The 21,877-nt window shown below is 40.7% G+C and overlaps 1 protein-coding gene across 3 annotated transcripts in view; it reads right to left on the bottom strand.

Annotated features, from left to right (window-relative positions):
* SDK1 (sidekick cell adhesion molecule 1) overlaps positions 1 to 21,877 on the bottom strand; it is a 395,504-nt gene that overhangs the window by 135,118 nt on the left and 238,509 nt on the right. For all 3 annotated transcript variants that reach the window (XM_064673195.1, XM_064673194.1, XM_064673196.1), the window contains exons 8-14: positions 21,523 to 21,713; positions 12,755 to 12,838; positions 6,105 to 6,299; positions 4,775 to 4,891; positions 4,354 to 4,521; positions 2,714 to 2,816; positions 1,552 to 1,728 (exon numbers count right to left, since the gene is read on the bottom strand). In XM_064673195.1, the coding sequence (XP_064529265.1) occupies positions 1,552 to 1,728; positions 2,714 to 2,816; positions 4,354 to 4,521; positions 4,775 to 4,891; positions 6,105 to 6,299; positions 12,755 to 12,838; positions 21,523 to 21,713 (1,035 nt within the window). The remainder of the gene's footprint in view (positions 1 to 1,551; positions 1,729 to 2,713; positions 2,817 to 4,353; positions 4,522 to 4,774; positions 4,892 to 6,104; positions 6,300 to 12,754; positions 12,839 to 21,522; positions 21,714 to 21,877) is intronic.

Raw genomic sequence — 21,877 nt, 5'->3', positions numbered from 1 at the left:
CCAGCAGTGAAACGCACTCCGGGAGGAGAGCTGAGGAGCGCTTAATTAGAAAAAGAATGTATGACCGCTCTCTGAAAATGGGCATCTGATGTAGCCTTGGCACTGTCAGAATAATGCTGTATCAAACAGCCCTCTGCATAGCAAATCTCAGAGGTGAACTCGTTACACTGCCAACTGCACAAGTTGCCGTCTTCTCAGAGACGTCGGGCGTGACCAGCAGAAACGGACGCGATTTTAGTGCAATTAAAGCACGCGGCACTACTCGAGCAAATAAATAAATAAATAAGTCTACATAAAACATCACCTTCTTTTTCATTTGATCTGCTCCACACACGTACCAAAACCACAGCTGTTGCTTTTAGTGATAAAAATAAAACGGAAGTGCACTTCACCCCAGTGGGATGACAGAAATAGAAAATATGGAACCCTGTAATGACATTTTTATAATCCTTTTCCAGAATTGAACAGCACTTTAAGTATCTCCTTGTTTTTATTTTTAAAGATCCGTAGAAATAAAGAAAGTCATACATAAAAATATTTTTTTTTTCCCCCGGAAAAATGATGTATCAAAAGAATGCAAGAGTAAGCAATGCCTGTCCAGGGACCAGCTATTCTGATAAATGTTTAACAGAGAAAAAACACTAAAAAGAAGGAAACATTTTCTTGTTTTCAAACCTTGGCATCACAGCACAGCACCTGGGCTTTATGGGAAAGCCCTACAGCATGGGATGATAGAAGGATCCAGGTTTGAAAGGAGCTCAGAAGGTCTCTGGCCCAAACTTGTGCTCAAAGCAGGGTCAGCCATCAGATCAGACCAGTTTATTCAGTCAAAACTGGAGACAGTATTCCAGATGTAGACTAATAAATGTCAAACAGGAGGAGGGAATCACGTCCCTCAATCTGCTCTGCCTGTGTAAGCACAGCCCAGGATGTTCACAGCCTGCTCTGTGCCCACAGGTCCACAGCTGAATCATGTTCAGCTGCTGCCTACCAAGACCCCCAGGTTCTTTTCAGCAGAACTGCTACCAGGGGATCAGTGCCCAGACTGTGTTCCTGCAAAAGGTTACTCCTCTCCAGATGCAGACATTGCATTTGTCCACACTGAATTTTGTAAGGTTCTTCCGGGACCATTTCTCAATCTAATTAATTCCTTCTGAATGGTGGCCCTACCCTCGAGTGTATCAACTCTCCCCCATCCATTTTGTGCCACCTACACACTCTACAGTCCCCTGTGGTTGTCCACTTGTACTATCTACAGGTGGACCACCACCTCTCAATCTTTACCCCCTGAGCTCACTCACACCAGCTGGAAATGCAGATGTAGTGATTCAGAGAGATGCAGTTGGAGTAAATTCCGAGGCTCCAGTTGTGTGGAAGCCCAAGCAGCATGGCAGCATGCAAAGGGCAGGACATTTAGAGGCAATTTAATTAAAAATGAACCAGGCCTTATTTCCCCTAAAAAAGTCCAAACTGTCCAGAGCACCCAGAATTAAATGTTAGAAAAATGCATCTGAAACCAAGCGTAGAGTTTATCTAAGATGGAATACTCACATCACTTCTAGTCGAGCCATTCTGGAGTCATTTCCTCCAGAGGAAATGACCTCACAGGTATAATCTCCAATGTCACCTGACCACGTCTGGCTGATGAGGAGGGTTCCATCTTTCTCCACTGTGATCCTGGAACTGCTGGATGGATTTATTACAACACTGTCCTTCTTCCAAAGATACCTGAGTATTACAATGTTTCAGTTATTGATTACTCATAAGAATGTCAAAATAGATTTATCTGAACTCTGCTATAAGGTTATCAGCTTATGTCATCATGTGTTAAAGAGGACAGGCCCCTACAGTTACTTTTACAAGCAGTGCCTCTTAACAAATTTAAGTTTCAGATCAAGTGATCAGAAAGAGAAAAGTAATTCCAACCAAGATATTCTATATTTTACAAACAATATTATATATATTTTACATGGAAAAGGTGAAGTATTCAAATATGTCCAAGTTCATAAGCCCATCACACACCGACGTTTCCCAGGGATGTGTATAACCCATGGTCTCACAATTACCTATCTCTACACAAAATTTTTATGCCTGTATTTCTCTTTCTGAAGTTCTTTCTGCAGTTCACCCTCTGAGCACCCTCCAACCTCTCCCTTGCAGTTTCTTTCATGTTGCTTTCAGACTACATAAATGTTCATGGCAAATTGATTTTAAGATTTTGAGCTTCCTCTAAATGGTCTAGTATGAATTTTAATAGTTCATACAAATTTTGCTTTCCTTTATACAGTTAAAGCAGAATATAAGCCCAAGTTACTGATGTGTTTCCAAAAACATGGGCATCTCCTGTGTGGCTTTTATGCACCCCAGAGTAAACACTTCTGAAATCCTATTCCTTCTCTTTGGCTTTTACTCTCATTAAGTATCGGCTTCTGACAAGTTGGTTTTATTGATAGTGTATTAACCTTGACAGTAAAATCATGGAAGGCTATATTGAAGTCATGAAGTGGAACATAGCTCATTGTAAATAATACATAAGGCTGAAATGGAAGATGGGATTTATATGATTAATGATACAGTGTACAACCTTATAATGCAGTAATCAGGGGTCTGCTGTGAAAATCTGGGGTCCTGAAACTTTTCACCTAATGCTATTCACACAGATTACAAAATTAAGCTGGGATAAACCACACAAACAGGGAGTGACACCACCAACCTGATTGAAATTCTGGGATCGTGAGTGGCCTCGCAGTGCAGGGTGGCTGTGGTTCCTTTGATCACGGTGCTGTCCTCCGGAGGGCGGACGATGGAGGTGCGATCTGAAAGCAGCACAAGCCACAGCTCAGGTGAAACTGCGGCATTTTGACTTGGATATTCACTCAGAGAGCGGCCACCGAGCTTTTGTCATTCAAAGCAAGCTCTTCAAGGCTCTGCTGTGAAGGCTCCCCCTCCCTCTAAAGTCACTGTGACAAGGAGAGGTGACACACTGAGGGGTGCAGAGAGACAGAGCAGCAGAGGGCACGAGCACGAGCCCAGGGTGGTGAGAGCAGAAGAAGCTAAAGCTGTGTGAACTCTCACTTGGCTGGGGGCAACTCCCTAAAGCCATATGGCAACAAGTATGTTTGTGGTGTATTATGAAGGAATCTGAGCATGCAAAGAGTCAGGAAACGAGTCACACTGTTTGGAGCAGGGAAAACGCAAACAAAACCAAAGAAAACTTGCCCAGAGAAGAATGCACTAGAAAAAGACCAAGAACGAGAAACTTAAGTGGAACCCTACGATCTCATCAAATCCAGGACAGAGGCTAAAGGAGGAGGAGTTTCTAATAGACAAATTTTCCACATAAGAAAGGTATGTTGTTTACTCAAACATTTCAGAACATCTTTATCCAGGCCCCTCCTGGAGCCCCAGAACACAATAATTGCTGTAACTACAGCAACAGGATCCAGTGTGGAAGATCTCTATTATGTGTAACACGCAGGAGCAGCAGCAGATAGTATCAGCTGAGGCAGGGAGACAACCAGGATGAGTATGGAAGATATGTGGATAATGTTAATCAGTCCCAAATCCCTGCAGAGATAATCAGCATGAGACACCTCATACAAGCACAAGAAGGAATCATCAGCAAAATCAAAAGCTGACTCTTACAGCATGGAATTTTTAGCATTATTCCTGATGTACCCATGCATGACTTCTGGCTTTATAATGGTGCTGTTGCAACACAATTATTAGGTTATATTCACTTTTCTTTCCCTCCTCTGAAGCAGTACAATGACTAGGAACTATCTTAGTACATATAAGAATCATAGCTTTGAGAATAAATAGGAAGGATCTCCTTTACTTGATCCATACACCTGGATATTATTCAGTTTACAGCATCCTGATATCCATATTGTCAACTCCATAACTGTCAAAACAAAAATAAGATGGCCATATGACACAAGTACATTACAGTTACTACTAGTAATGTTTTCAGGTATTCCCAAGTTCAAAAGGAAAAATGTGGCTGATTCAGCTTGCAGTTTGGGGATTAACAAATGCTAAATATGCACCACACAGTTAAAAGGTCTGACTTGCAATGCGAGACGCCAAAGCAAAACCTGAGTAAAACTGTGTGATTGAAGCTCTATTTAAATACACTTCCTTTCACAAAACAGAGATTTATATGCATAATTTTACAAACAAAAAGGGTATTTGTGATGGGATTCCTAAAATAGATACATTATTCCCATTAAATCATACAAGTATCTCTATTAACGAGAAAAGCATAATTACTTATGAAAATTTCCTGAGCATACAACAAAAACTGATTAATACTTGATTAAAGTTAGACTTTAAACAAAGCATTATCCTTACTCCACACTGTCAGCATCACAAAAGCATTCAGAGCTCCTTCAGAGTTGACTGCACAGCAAGTATAATTGCCAGCATCCTGGAGGAAAACGGGTGTTATCTGGAGCCCTCCAGATTCAAGAAGAACGAAGCGAGGAATCTGAACTGAGCCACTGGCTAAGATCTGCTTCCCTGAAACACAGGAGGGAGAAGCAGCATGATTAGTGTCACGTAGGCTCAGGGATTAAGCTCTGCAATTCCAGTTCTTCCAACAAACTGTTCCAGCCTGCCCAGGCCACGGGTTCATGGCAGCCCCACAGCAAACCCGCTGCTCACGGTGCCACAGGAAGGAAGAAAGAGGCACTAAATGGATCTACAGAACCTCAGTAATAGCAATGGACAGAAAAACGTGGATTACAGCTTTGCCACAAGTTAATAATGTTACCTTTCTTCCATGAGATGGCAGGTCTTGGAGCCCCTGATACTTCACAGGTCAGCACTGCAGTCATGCCCTCAGTGACTGTGGTATCCTCTGGAGGCTGGATAAATGCTGGTTTAATGTCTAGAATCAAAAGTTCAAAAAACTCAGTGCATCAGCTCTCAGAAAGATCCTTTACCTATTATCACGGACTACTTTACATCCACTTTTATAGAGCTGATCATGGAGAAGGACATGACAATAAGACATGAAAACCTTTCAGCAGTGACTGTAACCTTTCCTTATTCATCTCCTAGGAATTGTCTAATCCTGTTTATTACCTACATGGAAAATAAAAATCTATCAGTGCCTGTACCTGTACAAGTCAGATGGGTTACAGAAGATGGAAGATAAAGCTCAAAATGAGTGTTTGGGGGGAAGTTGAGAAATCTAGATAAACAAAACTATTTTCCTTCATCTTCATAATATAATTCTTTAGGATGAAAAGCAACTTGAGAAAGGCATTAACTTTGAAACTTAAATGTCAGCCAAAAGAATTTAGAACCTGAGTCTTATCCAAGACACTTTCCAAGTTTCTTTCTCTCTTACATTTTCCCCCAGTTGCATTTTATTACAGTTTTTTTCCTCCAGTTTCCTAGATATATATTGAACTGGGGCTGATCTATTTTCTAGGGTCAGTAGGAATTCTGATCAGTATGTGCGAACTGCTCTTGGGCTAAAAATCAGTTTCCTGACGAGAAGTTTAATATTACAAAAATGGCTGTTAATAATCACCTTTAAAAGAGACTACTAGGATTCGTAATTCTCCCATAGAGAAGCGTGCACTTCATTAACAAAACCATTTATTCAGACTTTTTGGCCAAAAAAAGACATCTAACTTGAGCTTTCTTTCTTTCCCCCTTGCTAAATGCAGTAGTAGACAAAGGCAAATAAAATAATAACATGCACAATCATGAAGCAGCAGCTCAAGTTCAGAACAGAATTACATGAGAGCAGAAATAATTACTGAAGTATAAAGGAAAGATGAAGTTATTTCAGAATTAACACTTCCTTTTTCTTTTTTTTTCCTTTCACTAAGATCCCTTGCTGTGTGAAATAGGAGTGTTCCCCTCAAGCCCCTAATGTCATGGAGAGTTTTCCCACAAGCTTCAGCAGATTGTTTTGAGGCCACAGGGGCATTTTGGGGTTTCCTACAGCTGGGGCAGCTACGCTCGATAGAAAATCAAGCTTCTGTGGGTCAAATTAAAGCAGCACAGAGTGGTGGAGAATCTGGTGGATGCAGGGTCACCTACACAAGTGACAACTCATGGATCTCGTATCACAGCTCCTTACTCACTGGTCACATCCAGGTAGGTGTATGTCTGGATCTCCCCAGCTTTGTTACTGGCAAAGCACTGGAAGATTCCGGCATCTTGAGGGCGCAGGGAGTGGATCCTCAGTCCACCACTCAGCAGCACTTTGTAACGGGGGTTTTCCAGCTTGCTGAGGGGAACAGAGTCCTTGTACCACACCAGGGTGGGAATGGGAACACCTATAAAGAAAAATAAAATAATAACTTCACTCTTAGTCTGTGCAAAACATTTTTTAGGTAGTCAAAACACTCAGCGCTGTTATGGTCATATCCCTCTTTTCCCATCTTTCTACACCAATTATTTATACTTTTCCAAGCTGCTTGAGATAAATTGAGGCTGCATCTCACATCATCAATGGTAATAACACACTGCAGAACACGTGGGAATAAAACCAGCAAACACTGGAGGGGGAATGTTGAGAAAACATGTTATCAAATTACTTTCTTCACCCAATCATATTTCATGCTACCACAAAATAAGATTTAGAGCAATTTCATGTTGAAAGCCAGAATCATGCTACTTAAACAGCAGCAGTGTGGCAAGTCTGTAAGACCATTCCATCCCAAATAAGATTCCTCTGTGCTCCTGTAGCTAAGATGTCAAAACACAAAGGAAATGGCAAATTACACATGAAAAATGAAGTGCTCACATGGCTGTATTTGAGTCCCAATTTAGGAGCTTAGTTTGAGCTGATGTACATACAACATGTTGCCAACAGTGAGATAGCTTTAAATTATGACTATTTTTATTCAGTCTCAAGCTTCACCTGTTATTTGAAAAATGCAGGCATAAAGAGACACAAAAATCCTACCCCAGATATAACACAGTTGCATTTATTCCTGTTTTCTTTCATGTGTATGTCCCACAAACCCTGACAGTTATTTCACACATATTTTTGTTGCATCGTATCCCCATCAGCTGGGGTGAAGTGACTGTAAACTCAGTATATACAAATAGTGTAGGATTCTCTTTTCCTCAAGAGATGTCAGAGGCCTAGAACAATCTTACACAAATGTTCCCATCCCACTCCTCATATCAGACAATGTTTCATCTTCACCTCCCAGAAATCCCTAATGGATCAAGAGCTGAGGGTCCAATGCAGGGATCTGAAGTGAGGCAGGTATTTTATTACGTGATTAGCTAATCACAGAATCATTAAAGCTGGAAAAGACCTTCAAGATCGAGTCCAATCTTTGACCAAACACCACTGGGTCAACTAAACCAGAGCACTGAGTGCCATGTCCAGGCGTTTCTTCAACACCTCCAGGGATGGGGACTCCCCGGGCAGCCCCTTCCAATGCTTGACAATCCCTTCCATGAAGGAATTCTTCCTGATGTCCAACTTGAATCTCCCCTGGTTCAGCTTGTGGCCGTTTCCTCTTGTTCTATCACAAGTTCCCCAGAAGAGCCTGACTCCCACCTGGCTCCACTCTCCTGTCAGGGAGTTGCAGAGAGTAAGAAGGTCCCCTCAAGCTTCCTTTTCTCCAGGCTGAGCCCCCCCAGCTCCCTCAGCTGCTCCTGGTGCTCCAGACCCTTCCCCAGCTCCATTGCACTTCTCTGAATGTGCTCCAGTCCCTCAATGTCCTTCCTGAATTGAGGGCCACAGAACTGGGCACAGCGCTCAAGGTGTGACCTCACCAGTGCCAAGTACAGGGGGACAATCACTGCCCTGCTGGTCCCACTATTGCTGATACAGCCCAGGATGCCACTGGCCTTCTTGGCCACCTGGGCACACGCTGGCTCATAATCACAGGAACACAAGGGTATCAGGTTGATTTAAGAAAGCTCAGCCCCAAAGGTGGTATTTTTATAATCAGCAGCTATTTTGGCAAACATATCACTTAAAATCTCAGAGCTCCACATTCCCTTGCAATAAGGTTGGACTTAAATTCATGGGCAAGAGAAAAGCAGGGTGTCACCGAAGCGTGGAGGATGGGATGTCACTGATGAATTGAGCATCTGCAGACAATGAATTTCACTGCAATGCTGGCAGTCACTTGATGTTCTGAGAGCTAAAGTGCTATGAGAAGATCTATATAATCATCATTATAATTTTAAAACTCCCAGAGTTAAATACTACTGTATTATACTTCCATTCATATCGTCTCTCGATGTACTTATTCCCTTTATACAGACAAAAGCTGTATTAACTCCTGGAAAGGATGTACAAACAATGCATAGAATGATTGAAAAACAACATCCAATTGCTGCTGTTACTTTTATAAACACGTATCATTTACTTCAATCACCTGTGATGCTTTTGTTCTGCTGATAAAGTAAAATGTACTCATAATCTTGCAGGTAATCATCTCAGGAAGAAACCCACTATGTAGAGTGCATTGTCTGATGGAGAATAGACAGAGTGTAGTAGCTTGCAATAGGCATAATTTAAATTTCATACAACAGCCCATATACAGAATTAGCGTAAATTTCAACGTTCTGAAATCTCGGTGAGAGTGTTATTCATCTCCTGAAAATCCTCCTGGGCAAATACAAATTATCACTGAGTAATGAAGAAACAGATGATGCAAAATGGAATCATTCTCCTGATGCTGAGAAGCCTGGAAATGATTTCAAGTTTAAATAATAGCAACTCCATTTTCCCACACATCAGACTTGATAGGCACTGAGGAAATAATGAAATCCTGCATTCAGTACACTCAAACCTTTAACACTGGTGTCATTCCATAAATCCCATTCTACTAACAGTATTGGCAAACCTTCTAATCCTATAATCACTGTGAGATACACCTTCCTATCACCAACTCAGCTGACAAACTGAATATTACCATCTCTATTTCTCTACATTTCAGTTACGGATATCTTCCTCTACTCAAAGTTATGAGTCTGAATAATAGGATCTTATCTAAGCACTCTGATGCCTGTCAGCAGCATTCATTTGGGCTTTAGAGATCTTCCCAGAGAGATTTGTCTTCCAAGTTGTACACATGTTCTTTTATAATTTTGCTACCTGTTTGGCTGTAAAAATGGTTAAACCCAGCTCCTTTTCTTCTCTTCCTCTTCTACCTCACAGCCTTTCCTCTCCACAAATCCCCAAAGGAATTTTGCTTCTTTGCTTCTCTAAACAACTTCTGGTGAAAAAAATGATGAAGAAAACACTTTAAAGACCTCTTGCACTACACCTTTGCAAGCAGTATCAGCTCTACTCTACTGTTTGAGACATGAGAGAATGGTCTGAAAGAATAGAAAAAATAAATAAAATAACCTTATTTCTGAGCTGTGCACAGCACTATTCATCTTTCCCAGACAAATTAATCTAGTACCACGGGGAAGAAGGGAAGGCAGGAAACAGAGATGCTGGTTCTGGCTTTGCCACTTTCTCTGTAACCTTGGGCAAATAACTTATGGACCCCGAGGCTCAGTTTCCCCATCTGTGAAACAGCTGCTTGACTCTTTGCCATGTTTAACTTAAGAACCTGGATGAAAGACTCGAAATATTCACTGTGTCATTTTTGTTATTTATTTTTTACAGCCTTCTCTAGATCCCAGTGGGCTACTGGGGAATTCCAAAAGCATCTTTCCATCTACTTTTCTAAACAGGTTGAACTAAAGTCCAATTAACTGCACTCCCCAGACACCACCACCACTGCCTGCAGCTCTAAACTTTCTATAAGCAAATAAGAAAGAGCATTTAAAGGAAACCCACTGAACATCAACCACTGCTGGAAGATAAACAGCAGAGGCTGGTTATTGCATGGCCTGATACACTGAAACTCCATTACGGGGGAGTAGAAAGCTGGTTGGTGCAAACTGCAATTTTATTTACAGTTAATCTCTGCTTATAGTGTGAAATTAATCTGTCTCTCACACATTCATAGTACACAAAGACTTGGCAAATGGGCTTTGTGCACAGAACCTGATGGGGCTGGGGGAAATACAATCTGTCTTCCCGTTTGTAGCAAAGGTACAGGGCAGCTCTGCAGTTCCCCAGTGCTTTATTGCAGCTCCCAGGTTGGAGCAAAGAGGCAGCAACCTTCATTTATCCTCTTTTTAAATGCTGGCAATTGTGTAATAATGGATCTAAACTCCTCTACTTTTAATTCTAATACCTGCCCCTTATAAGACACTATTACAGATACTCAGCAAAATAATCCACGGGAAGACAGGTTTCCATGCTCCTGCACCACATTCATCAGCAGATCAGATGTGCATCAGAAGAGTGCAGCAGAAATAAATAATTTTGTCTAATAAGAGTTCCCACCTCCTTGGGAACTAAACTGCCCAAAGCAAGAGTTAGGGTAGAAGGAAGAGTTGAAGTCAACCTCATCTCTCCCTGATTGTTCTGGGTTGTTTGTTTTTGTAATACATGAAAAACATTTGAGGCAGCAGACAGGTTTTTTTCACTGACAGTGAGACAGTCCAGAGATTCATCAAACAGTTGTGCAGTATTGAAACATTTAAAAGAAAATAAATCTCAGAATGTTTTTAAACTCAATTTCTCTAATGATACATTTAGTTCCACTATTTGAAAAATCTTCTCCAATTAAAAAAAAAGCCATAATGTTTGTCATAACACATGGTGAAATGTAAAATTGGTGGCACATGGCCAGAATAGATGTCTTTCTTGTCACAATTCCTTCCTCTGAAATTGTCTAGTCATGGATGCTCAGGCAGCCCAAGGATAGGATGCTTTTCCCACTTTCCTGGCTCCAGCAATCTGTGCTTTGGCCATTTTCTCAGCCACACTTGCATACACACAGCTGTGTTTAAAAGCCCTTACTGGATTTTTCCTCCATAAATTTAGTTTGTTTTTTCTAAATATTTCTTATTTCTCTTTATGTCCTATTTACTGCCTGGACCAATGACCTCCACAGTTTATATTTTCTGAAAAAGAACTCTTTCCTTCATCATACCTCTCCCACACGAAAATTTAGTTGGGTGTCTCCTCTACTTCCTGTACTAAGCAACACAGAATCATCCTCTCCTACTCACCTTCCTATATGTCACCCACCCTTCAGTTATCTCTTTCACAAAGTGTTCAAGTCAATTTAATTTCTCATTATTCAAAAACCATGGTAGAGCTTTAATTATACCATCCCTACTTTAGAGTATCTCTTCAGTTTTCCTCCATCCCTCTCCAAGAACTGTGTGAAGGATTTGAGATGGGGGTGTTGCCCCATGGATACAGTGTCACTCTCTTATTTTTTCCTCTGTTCCTTTCTTCCCAGTACCTCACATTCTGAAGCACAGCTCGGCACTGAATTGATGTTTTCAGAAGACAAACCTTTTCTGCACAGTAATGGGAAATTTCATCTCTGTCAATAATTTCATCTGCCAGTTTATTGACCAGTCAGTTCAAATCATCAGGACCTCTGGCAACTCCTTTGTGGTCAGTTTTAATGTTGACATTGTTGAATATTTTTATATGATCAGCAAATACCATCATCTTACTCTTCACTCTCTTTTCCAGGGCATTTATGACTACATTGAACAGCACAGGTTCCAGTAGAGATTCCTGGAGAACTCCACTGACAGCAGGTCCTGCAGCATTTTGTTTAAAAAGCTATTAATTAACAACAAGACATTGTCTCTTATAATCTGATAGCTTCATTTCTATAAGAGCTCTTTGTAAGAGACCTCATCAAAGGCTTCTGAAATTCCAAATCAGCCAGAGCACCCTTAACACACACACTTGCTTATCACACAGTTGGCAAATCTTCCTTCTGGAAAAGCAGTGCTGACTCTTTCCTACATAAAACACATAAAAATGCTGAAATCATAGTGGCAATAATATAATCACACAGCAGAAATATCTTTATTGGCTTTGAGCTGGAGAAAGACACCATACAAATAAGCTGTTAGTTAGATATGGGTGCTTTTTAATCAAGGATCTTTTTCCTTAAGGATGTCGTGGCATTTTTGAATGTATTGCTTCTTAAACTCAGCACTGGGGGAAGTGAGATAACAACATGTTCAGTCACTTGCCAAACTCAAGAAGAAATGTGGTGACTTTGACAACCCTGCTCTAATCACAGGGTCTCCTACCTTACTAAAGGGCTTAAATAGGTGGTGATTGCATTTCTCTGGAACTAAATCCAAAAAAACATTTTGGTTTAGGTGGAATTCTAGACATTTGAAGTCTTTTATATTATTAAAACACCTGCCAACTAAAAACTGCCTGTAATAGTCCTCCTGCAGATTTCATAACTACACTCAGATGTCAGTTACTGACATTTCCATTCAGTATAGAAGTCCTGTAAGTTTTAGGAAAAAAGAACATTTGAACTGATGAAAATAATGACTGTTTGCATTGCAAATGATGGGTTCCATGACCATGCTTATTTTCTGGCTCAAGCCACTGATGTCTCTTATATAGTGACAACTATGAAGCAAAGACAGGCTCCCAGAGAGACAGGAGCAAGATTTGTCCTGCCAACAGACAAACATCAACATGCGGGCATTACTCATGTCTAAACTAAACAACAAGGACTGCCCAGCTTTCCAAGGGGAAAGGACAACCCTCTCCCCTGTACTTGGGATCTGTGATAATCAGCAATAACACAGAGAGCTCTAAACGTTAAACATTTACATAAGATGGTTTATAGGAGATGATTACTTCCATACCAGATATACACAAATCATTGATCCAAGCTGGAACACTCTGCAGACTCACCCATGGCCTGGCACAGGATGTCCACGTCCTTCTCCACTTCAGCCAAAATCAGGCTCTCGGGTTCGGCCGTAAAATACGGTGGTTCTTTAGAAAGGGGAAAGCAAACAGGAGTCAACAAGCAAAGCCACAGCAAAATGAAAAACAGGTGCTGATTCAAAGATATTAATCATGTAATCTCTCCACGGGTGGTGTATTTGATGTAGTGTGTTATAAACAGATTAGTTTGACCAAGTTTGTCTCTATTGGAGTATTGGAGGTGCTTTTTTTTGGTAGTAAAAGCATCATAAAAAAAGCTGACAATTTTTGCTATGCTGAGTATGAGTTCCAAGGAGTCAAGTCAATGTAAGGTAAGATTTAGGGGTTTGCACTGTAAATTAATACTCAAAGCAAGGGCTACTTTTCATTTTATTGGACTGAATCATGGAACATGTTAATTCTTTGCTCAGAAAGGTCCTCCCGAGAGGTTTATAAAGGTTTATATTTACAACAGAGCATTTTATAGGATAGTTTGCTTCAGTATCTAGACTGAATTCCACCTCACAGAGGCATGAAGCATGTCAAATGAAGTGCCATAGCATGTCAGAGAGTCGACATCAGAGGACAAGCGCAGCATAATTAAAAAAAAATTGTTCTCAACTGTTTTATTTCTTGCAAGCAAACAGATTTAATGCTTTAATTGAAGTTATAGTAATAATCATAAAAATTCCCACTTTATCATTAGGGCTAAAGAAAAGATATTAGACGTTTAATTAAACAAAGACAAGACTGCAGAAATTGTTGAGTGTGCTGGCATGTAACTCTTTCTTCTATGCAGCATAAAATTGAAGAGCATCATGTCAAAGTCCCAGAGGCACTAAGGTTGCAGTAATTATCATGGTAACTAAAAACTGTCGTAGTCTGTTCAATGCAATTATCATCTGACTACTGTTTTTAGAAGGATTTTACTTGATTATAAATGGAGTTCCATTGTAGCATAAACAAACTCACTGGTAAGTTTTAGAAAACACAGAAAAAAACAATATAAGTAGCTTGTGAGAACAAGCTATTCATGTTTTCATTTTAAGGAAATTAAGCAGGGATGAAAAAAATGCAGTAAACTGCAAGATTCAAGGTCATCTGAGCTGACCTTCGCCCAAATCTCTTCACCAAACATGACTGTAAAAAGGACTTGTGGTTGTATTATTGATAAAACATCAGTATTTTAGTAAATAAAATCAAAATCACATAATTTTTATCCTGCAAAATCTTATTTCTCCTGCTACCACCTGCAGTACAGCAAGTGTGGCTCTCACTGCACAGGGATGACATGATGATATGCCAGCAGGTACATATCAGTAGGCACTGGATTAGAATAGAAACCCCCCTTTCCCAGCACTTCTTCCCATTAACTGCAATAAAATACTTGATTCAGTGTACAGAACTGGGGTCTCATCTGAGCACCAATGGATATTACAATTCTGCATTCATTCCATAGAAAGTCAATCAATATCAGTCTTCAACATGCTGTGCAGAGGAGGAGGGGAGGTTGCAAAATAGCCTGGAATACTTGTTTACCCAGCAAAACCAATAAAACCAAGCTACCTGATTTATTATATTCTAATAATATACATGTGTTAACATTATTGATCCTCACTGCCTAAATATAAAGCTATTAATAAACACACATAATAAGCTGTGATTTATTGCATATGATCTCATGCGTTAATCTAAACAACAAACTGAAAAGCTGAACATTTAATTGAAATTCACTGATGGCACATACTTTGACATGTTTGATCAGCTAAGTTGCTGAGTCCTCTGCAATTCATCTCAGTCCATGTTTTCACTCTGAGTGCTCTCTTCCCTCTCACGCCATCCTCCAGGCCTTGGCTGGTGTTTTCCTTGTGCTTCATTTTTTAGAATGTTAACTTTTTCATTTCCAAACTTTTAGCCTGGTGTCCTTATCTACGTGCCTGTCTGTGGCCACACAGCTGAGTGTCCCTATGCCCATCTCTCAGAATAAAATTTGCATCTTTCATTTTATGGCAACTGAATGTGATCGTGAGGGGAGGCAAAGGGTGGCCAAAGCAGCACTGGGCCAAGAGAGCATCCAGACACATAACCCCACATCCAGATATTCCCTTCAAAATATAGGCTTTTCTGTGGATGTCTCTTGAATCAGTGAAGTTCATCTTCTTCTGTTTAGGGAACTCCTGACTGCACATTTTCCACCCTCCCTTTTCCAAAGGACTCTGACCTTAGTGGGCCAATTTCTAAACTTGGCAACCTTCAGCCACCAGCTCTCACAAACTTTCTCCTAGATCAGCAACACATTCACACACCAGTGATAAATTTGCAGATTTATCTTCACCATGGGCCTGCAGTCCAGCTGCAAAGCACTTAACGTGACCTCAAAGATGCTCGTGGTTCCATGACCTCTGCTTATGTGCTGCTGTTTCTGCAGTTATACCTGGCATATTTACACAGTTGTCTTTCCCAGAGTCCCTCCCAAAATCCTAACCTGCAACCTGTGCTCCTTCCTTTAAATCCCATACAGGCTGTTATGTCACCCTCAAAGAAACTTCTTCCACTGAGAGATGCTTAGGTGAGCAAGTATCACAGAGTGAATTACGTGACAAGGAACTTGAAGTCAGTGACAACTGTCACTTAGCAAACGGGATGTGATGTTACAAGAGGAAGATTCACATCAGCTTTTTTTTGAAAGAAGCAGGGAGAAACAGAAGCAGACAAGACAGAAAAAGAGCAGGAGCAGCAGAAAGATGCAATCTTAAGGCCCCAGACAGCTCCCAGAGGACTTTTGGTGCCAACAGATTTGGTTTCCAGTCTTTGAGCCCAGACTCACCTTTTCCCTCAGACCAAGGCCTGCTGAACTCTCTTCTCACAGCCATTCAGTAGCTGGAAGCACTGCCAAGTGCAACAACTACCCACAGAGGAGTCAGATGTTATTCTTGCAAGACAAGCACTGATATAGAAAACCTTCCAGAAGCCACTCCACAATTTACTGCTTCTATTGCTTAAAGACAGAGAAAAGCCTGGGTGGGAAGATGAGTCTAATTCATAAGGAATTCTGGAAGATCTAGAATACCATGTGGACAACAGTGCTGTCGCATCCCAAGTCTAATATTCATGGAAAATTAGCCTTGGTGATGTAAAGAATGAGAGAATCCCAGCAGTACTGCTGTAGGGATGCTCTTAGGGTTTTGAGGGAAATGAAACAGCGATTTCACACAGAACCACAGAATAGTTGGGGTTGGAAGTGACCACTGGAGATCACCCAAACCCATCCCCCTGCTAAAGCTGGTCCACCCAGAGCAGTGTGTAGATGTGTTTTTAATATCTCCAGAGAATGACCCTTCACAACCTCTCTGAGCAGTCCCTTCAAATGCTCTGTCACCCTCAAAGTAAAGAAGTTTGAGTTTTCCATGCAACTGTGCTGCTTTTCCACATCCACTTGTCTTTGACCAGCATCATGGGAGCTCTAAAGGTCCTTTGCAGTGAGGGCCTATGGCTTCAACAGAACTCAGGCTGTGGAAGAAACAGCTCTTGTTACAGGTGCTGGACAACCAAAATATCAGCTCCTCACTTTTCAGAGGTGTCAGATGTATCATCTGCACACCAGGTACGTGCCTGAGGGCCTGAATGGTCAGAACTAACTGCAAGGCTAAAATTCAGGGTATCTGAATTTGGGTTATGCAGCACCTGGTGAATAACTGTCAGAAAGTGGCCATAAAAATGCAGCAATATTTATAGGGGTCAGATGGCACTCTGAAGGGGCATTCTGGCTGTCTGTATATACGACTCTATTGCATATTTATAAGGCTTGGTTTGAACCACACAGTATGAATTTGAACATTTATTGTTGTAGGCAATAATCATGTGTTGAAATTTAATATGTGTGGCGAAATTACAGCGTCTTCCAAACTATGTAACATGCCAGACACAAGTCCCCAGACACGGCAATTTCTAGGAATGACAGTAATTTTTTTGGAAATTATAGAATCAGAGTAGTTAGAATAAGAAAGGACCCATCACTCTGAGATCACCCTGTGGCATCACCGGGTGCTGGCAATGAGAGGGGTCACAGCTCAGAGCAGACTGCAAGAAACAGATACTGTATTGTTCAGATATTGTATTGGTGTCTGACTGATCTTCACTAAAAGGTCAAGTACAAGCAAAGGGGGAAAAGAGTATTTGAATATAAATGCATGCTTTCAATAATTGTTGAGGGTTTGGGGGTTTTTTTTGCACTCCAGACACCACCGGAAAGACATCTCTGGGCAAAGCCCTGGAGAGCCTGCAAAATTTGATACTGTTCTAACTTCCCCTGCACAGAGTTACATGGTCACTGACTTTAACATTCGAAAGATAGCAGTCAGCATCCATTACACACCCTTCAAGCTGCATTGGAGATGTGTGACCTAATCCTAGATACACACATGAAAGTCAGAAAGAACAGAGGAAGCCCCAGGGGCTCCTCCAAAGCTGAAATTCCTGCATCACTCAGAAATTCAGGGCTGCATATTTAAGAGGAAAATTGAGCCTTCAACATGGAAGCCTTCCTCCAGCATTACCATAAACTAATTTATTTGGTGAATATCTTCTAAAGAAAGAGGAACTGGAAACTTGACAGCCCCTTGTAGGTACAAAGTCCTCAACTCCAGACACTAGATCAGACTGGCCATGCTGGGAGAGAAGCCACATTGCAGATGCATGCAGAGCAGGTTCCTTAAAGCAAGATTTTTCTTTGCATGAATATCAGGTTAGAACAGAGAGAGATGAAAAGATGTGTCTAGTTTCTTGCTACTACCTCTACTGTGAGCTGCAGCGTGTGTGTGTTCTGAAACCTTCTAACAGCACAGGGAACACATGTCCTGTTTGCAGGAATGAAAGCAGGAGGAATGTCTCAGGAACATCAGAGACAGAACTGGGCTTCCCAGAAGTCCCATTGCTTCCCTGTGGGATAGGTCCTGTGTGCATCTGGGCCCAAGGCAGCATGTCTGTGACCCTCTCAGAACCTCTGAACCTTGACAAATCAAAAAACCCGTCAATATTTTTTTCCTTTGAACCCAAATTGTGATTAGGCAAGTCCAAAGACATTTCATATTACAGTTTCCCTGAAAACTTATTCTTTTCTTACACAGTACATGAACAAAGTCACCAAGGTCTTCTCTTAAGCACAATATATGAACACAATCACCAGGGAAAAATTCTTTCCACTGCTTTCAAGACAGCATCTATTGTGTTTCAAAGTGACTAAGACAGAGTCATGAGAGCTGTTGACTCCAGAGGTCCGAGCACAAGGCATTGAGGTGGCTCACAGCTACAGAGGAAAATAACTTTTGTTCTGGCAGTTCTATACACAGACCTTTCTGCATCTGGACACTCCTGGAGAACAGTGAAGGAGGAACAGCCACAGATTCCATCTCAGAGCCCAACCAGGTGGGCCTTTCACACTACCATCATAACTTTTCTGATGTGTTCCCATATCCCATGGTCCCACAAAGCTGAATCCTTCACACCTGATGAGGACCAGGGTTGCCTTTAAGAGAAACACAGACCTACAACACTCCCTTACCACCCTATTAGAAAGAATTCTATTCAGCTGAGATGCAAAAATTCTCCCAAGATGAGAATAATATGTTTATGAATGTAGTTCTCTGGAAATAAAACTGCTCCAGAAAGAAGGGAAGCCCTCTACTCTGACTCTGACTTAATCCTATTCTTTTGGACAGGCCAACAAGGCTCCAGTCCTCAGTTCTGTACAACCCCTCATCATGCCAGGCTGTTCTTTCTAATTGTTTTTCTCTTCAATCTGTTCAGATTTTACTTTCTGACTGCATCTAATTTAAAGAGCAGTTTGGATTTCATGTAGTGGAAGAGTTTCATTCCTCATTTTCTAAGCTCCTAAAATTTGTAATTTCCTATAGAATAGTCACTTAAGAAATGACTATTGCAGTTTGTCACTAACAAAACTTGCAGAAGTGGAGCAAAAGAATTTAAGATTAGCTCAGTTTTCAAATTGGTTTGTTCATGAGAAGACTCCTTAAATTACTTAATCTTCAAACTGTTAGTGATAAAACAAATGTGCTCTTATCTAATCTGCAACAAATCTTTCCCAAACTGTTACTCTGCCAACCGAGGAACATGATACCCTTTAAAAATTTATAACAACTGCAGCTAATAAAATCAAGGTTTGGAACCACCTCAGTTTATCTTTTCTGGAACAATATGAAGATGTCAGAAAGCTCTTTGCCATATTCAGAAGAAAACTGCAGCAGCACAAGACTCGAGGATTTTCTCCTTGCTTATACAGTACTACTCTAATACATTAGAGATTCAGATTTTTTGAATATTATTGTGATTCTAATTTACAAACCAAGATGTACTCTCAGAAATAGCCAGAAAAACTTCAGAGATAATACTGTAGGTCACAAATAATAATTTAAACTGAGTAGGTGCCTTTGTACTAAGTTCCACTGCCTTCTAATAAAGCTCTTGTCACCATCTGAGCCACACTCAAATTGTGTGACTTCCCTTAGCTGGGAAAGTCAAGGACTGACATATTTGCAAAAAAGCTTTGATTAACTCAGTGTTTGTGCTATCTTTGATGCATCTTTTTATCCCTACCCCTATTCTACCTGTTAATAGCAAAGTATTTTTCTCTATTGATCCACAAAAGCTCTCATTGCCACACTATTAAGGGTCTGCCTTTGATTTCTCCCATTCTGAATACAAACCTTTGTTTTTAACACAATTTCCTTTTTCTGTTAGTCAAGACCCCTCATTAAGTCCACAGTGTGTTCTTCTCCCAAATACAGCTCATTATCAGCTCCCCATCTACACCTACACACTAAAAATATTTTATGCATGCAAATGGACAAGCAAACTTGATTCTCTGTAAGTACCACCCCAATGGACTATGAGAGATACACTGCAGAAATCCTCGAGTTTGAATCCTGTCTGCACTTTCCTCTAGAATCCGTCCCCTGACTAATTAAATGACGGCCAGATCCATCCAAGTATTCTAAAGCGGAATATAAGTTATGCATTAACTACTAATCCTTTGATTTGGCTCCCTGTTTAGAATTAGAGATCCATCCTGCAGCTCAAGAAACTCATAAATAAAGAAATCTATCAGGCTTTGCTGACACATTGAGTAAACACCTGCATGTGAAGTGTCGTGTTCCATCAGAAGGAAATAAAAGTAATTGGTAACCAATTTGTTTCTGCTTTCTTTCATCTGCTTGTTCTTATCTACAGACCTTTTCATAACTTCATTCCCTGACAGCCTCCTAAAACTGGATAAGAAATAAATAAAACATTTAAAAATAAGAGAGCAGGTAAGCTACTAAAGCACTGCTAGTTTAATATGATTCCCCAATGATTATTTTTCAGTTTTACTGTAACTGTATTTAAGAATCTTTTCCATTAACCAAGAGGCTGCTTTAAGTATTACATTAGACTGGATGTGATGGCAGAGCAGCAAAAGTAAACCAGGTACAATAAAATCTTATGAATAAGGAAGAGTTTAAACAAAACCCATAAATAAGTGAAATCCATCTCTGCTCCTTAAAGGGAAGGTAATAATTCTAAGCAACAGAGGACAAAAAAAAAGACTGGAATCAAACTTTGTCCAGTAGGTAATAAATATAACAGACACACAGCACTACAACTGAATCTGGAATGGAGCTTTGCAGAGAGAAGAGCTGCTTTCTCACTTAGCAGGAACTACTACAAACTGCTTTAGTAGAATACAGACCTTACAGCAGTCTTTAAAACTGCATTTTCAGAAGGCTCAAAGAGTGTAGAAAACTACAGGCTGAATTCCCTCTGCAATGCTACAGAAGTGCATGTGCATGAATCCTGCCCAATGCTGAGACCCGTGTCACTGCCAGAGCAATGATCTCCCCAGGACACTCACACAGTTATTACTGGCACTATTACACAAAAGCTTGACTTTACACAATCAGCTCTGGCTTAAAACACCTCCATGTCCCTCATCTAAAACATCTCCTTTAGTCTAAAAGTCCCAGGAGACTCCACCCTGTGTGCAGCGTGTGAATCTGCAGTGTGATATCAGGATACGACACGCTGGGAACCACCAATTCCAGATGCCAACCTTCCTCCTACAGCAACACCTGGACACAGAGGTGATGGTGGAAACAGGCTAGGAAAGGACAGCAATGTCCCCTTAAAAGTATTAAGTGCAAAGTTTCCCTTGGAGTCAAAGGTCCAGCAAACGGAGCTGCTTTGATGGTATTTCCTTCCCCCTCCTTTTACCTCACCAGGGCTCTCTGCCTGCCTGTGTGTGAAGAACATCCTTGGCCCCTGACTGGCACTTGCAACACACGAGGCACAGAAGTGCTCCTAAAAGCCTTCTTTCAGAAATACAGGCACTTGACATATGAAAACTAGATGTAAGCAAGCCAGGAGTTAATCAGGATTTAATGCATCTAAAAGCCAAGATATGGAAGCTGCCCATTAAGGATTTTACTACTGTATTTCTCAAAATTCTCATTAAATGTATGGTTTCACAGGGGATTCAGAATCACATCAGTGTTCAAAAAAATCTATTTGATGAATTTATATTAGTGGGGAAGAACAGCTGAATTAATTTGGAAGATAACCCTCTTTCACCTCCTTTGTTCTGTTCTCTGAAGAAAGGTTCAAATGTAAGGTCAATGAAATATTAAGATATCAATTTTATTTCCTATTATACCTCAGCCCAGAGCCTGTTTTAGTAAAAAAACCACTGCCTTGAGATTTACCCAGTATAGAAAGGAAGGCTTTCGCTCTTGCTGGTTCCTCTGTGCTCTCTCTCAGTTTTGCTTCACAGAAGTACATCCCCACATCAGCAGAGGTTGGGTTGGTGATAGTGAGTCGTCTCCCAAAGCTGCTAATGCCACTGGTTATCTTTATTCCATTTCTCTTCCAGGTCACACTTAGTCTCTCAAGAGGTCTGCCAAGAAATACAATACAAGAAGACAACAATAAAACATATATATTACAGAATAATCTTCTGTGTGTGCATATATATATATATATATACACACACACACAGAATATACTATTAAAGATTATAAAACTTCTTAAAGCCTTCCTCTATTCCCAACATTCACTGTT

The sequence above is a fragment of the Pseudopipra pipra genome, chromosome 16 (assembly GCF_036250125.1).
Source record: "Pseudopipra pipra isolate bDixPip1 chromosome 16, bDixPip1.hap1, whole genome shotgun sequence".
Lineage (NCBI taxonomy): Eukaryota > Metazoa > Chordata > Aves > Passeriformes > Pipridae > Pseudopipra > Pseudopipra pipra.
This window is presented reverse-complemented; position numbering and strand designations above follow the sequence as displayed.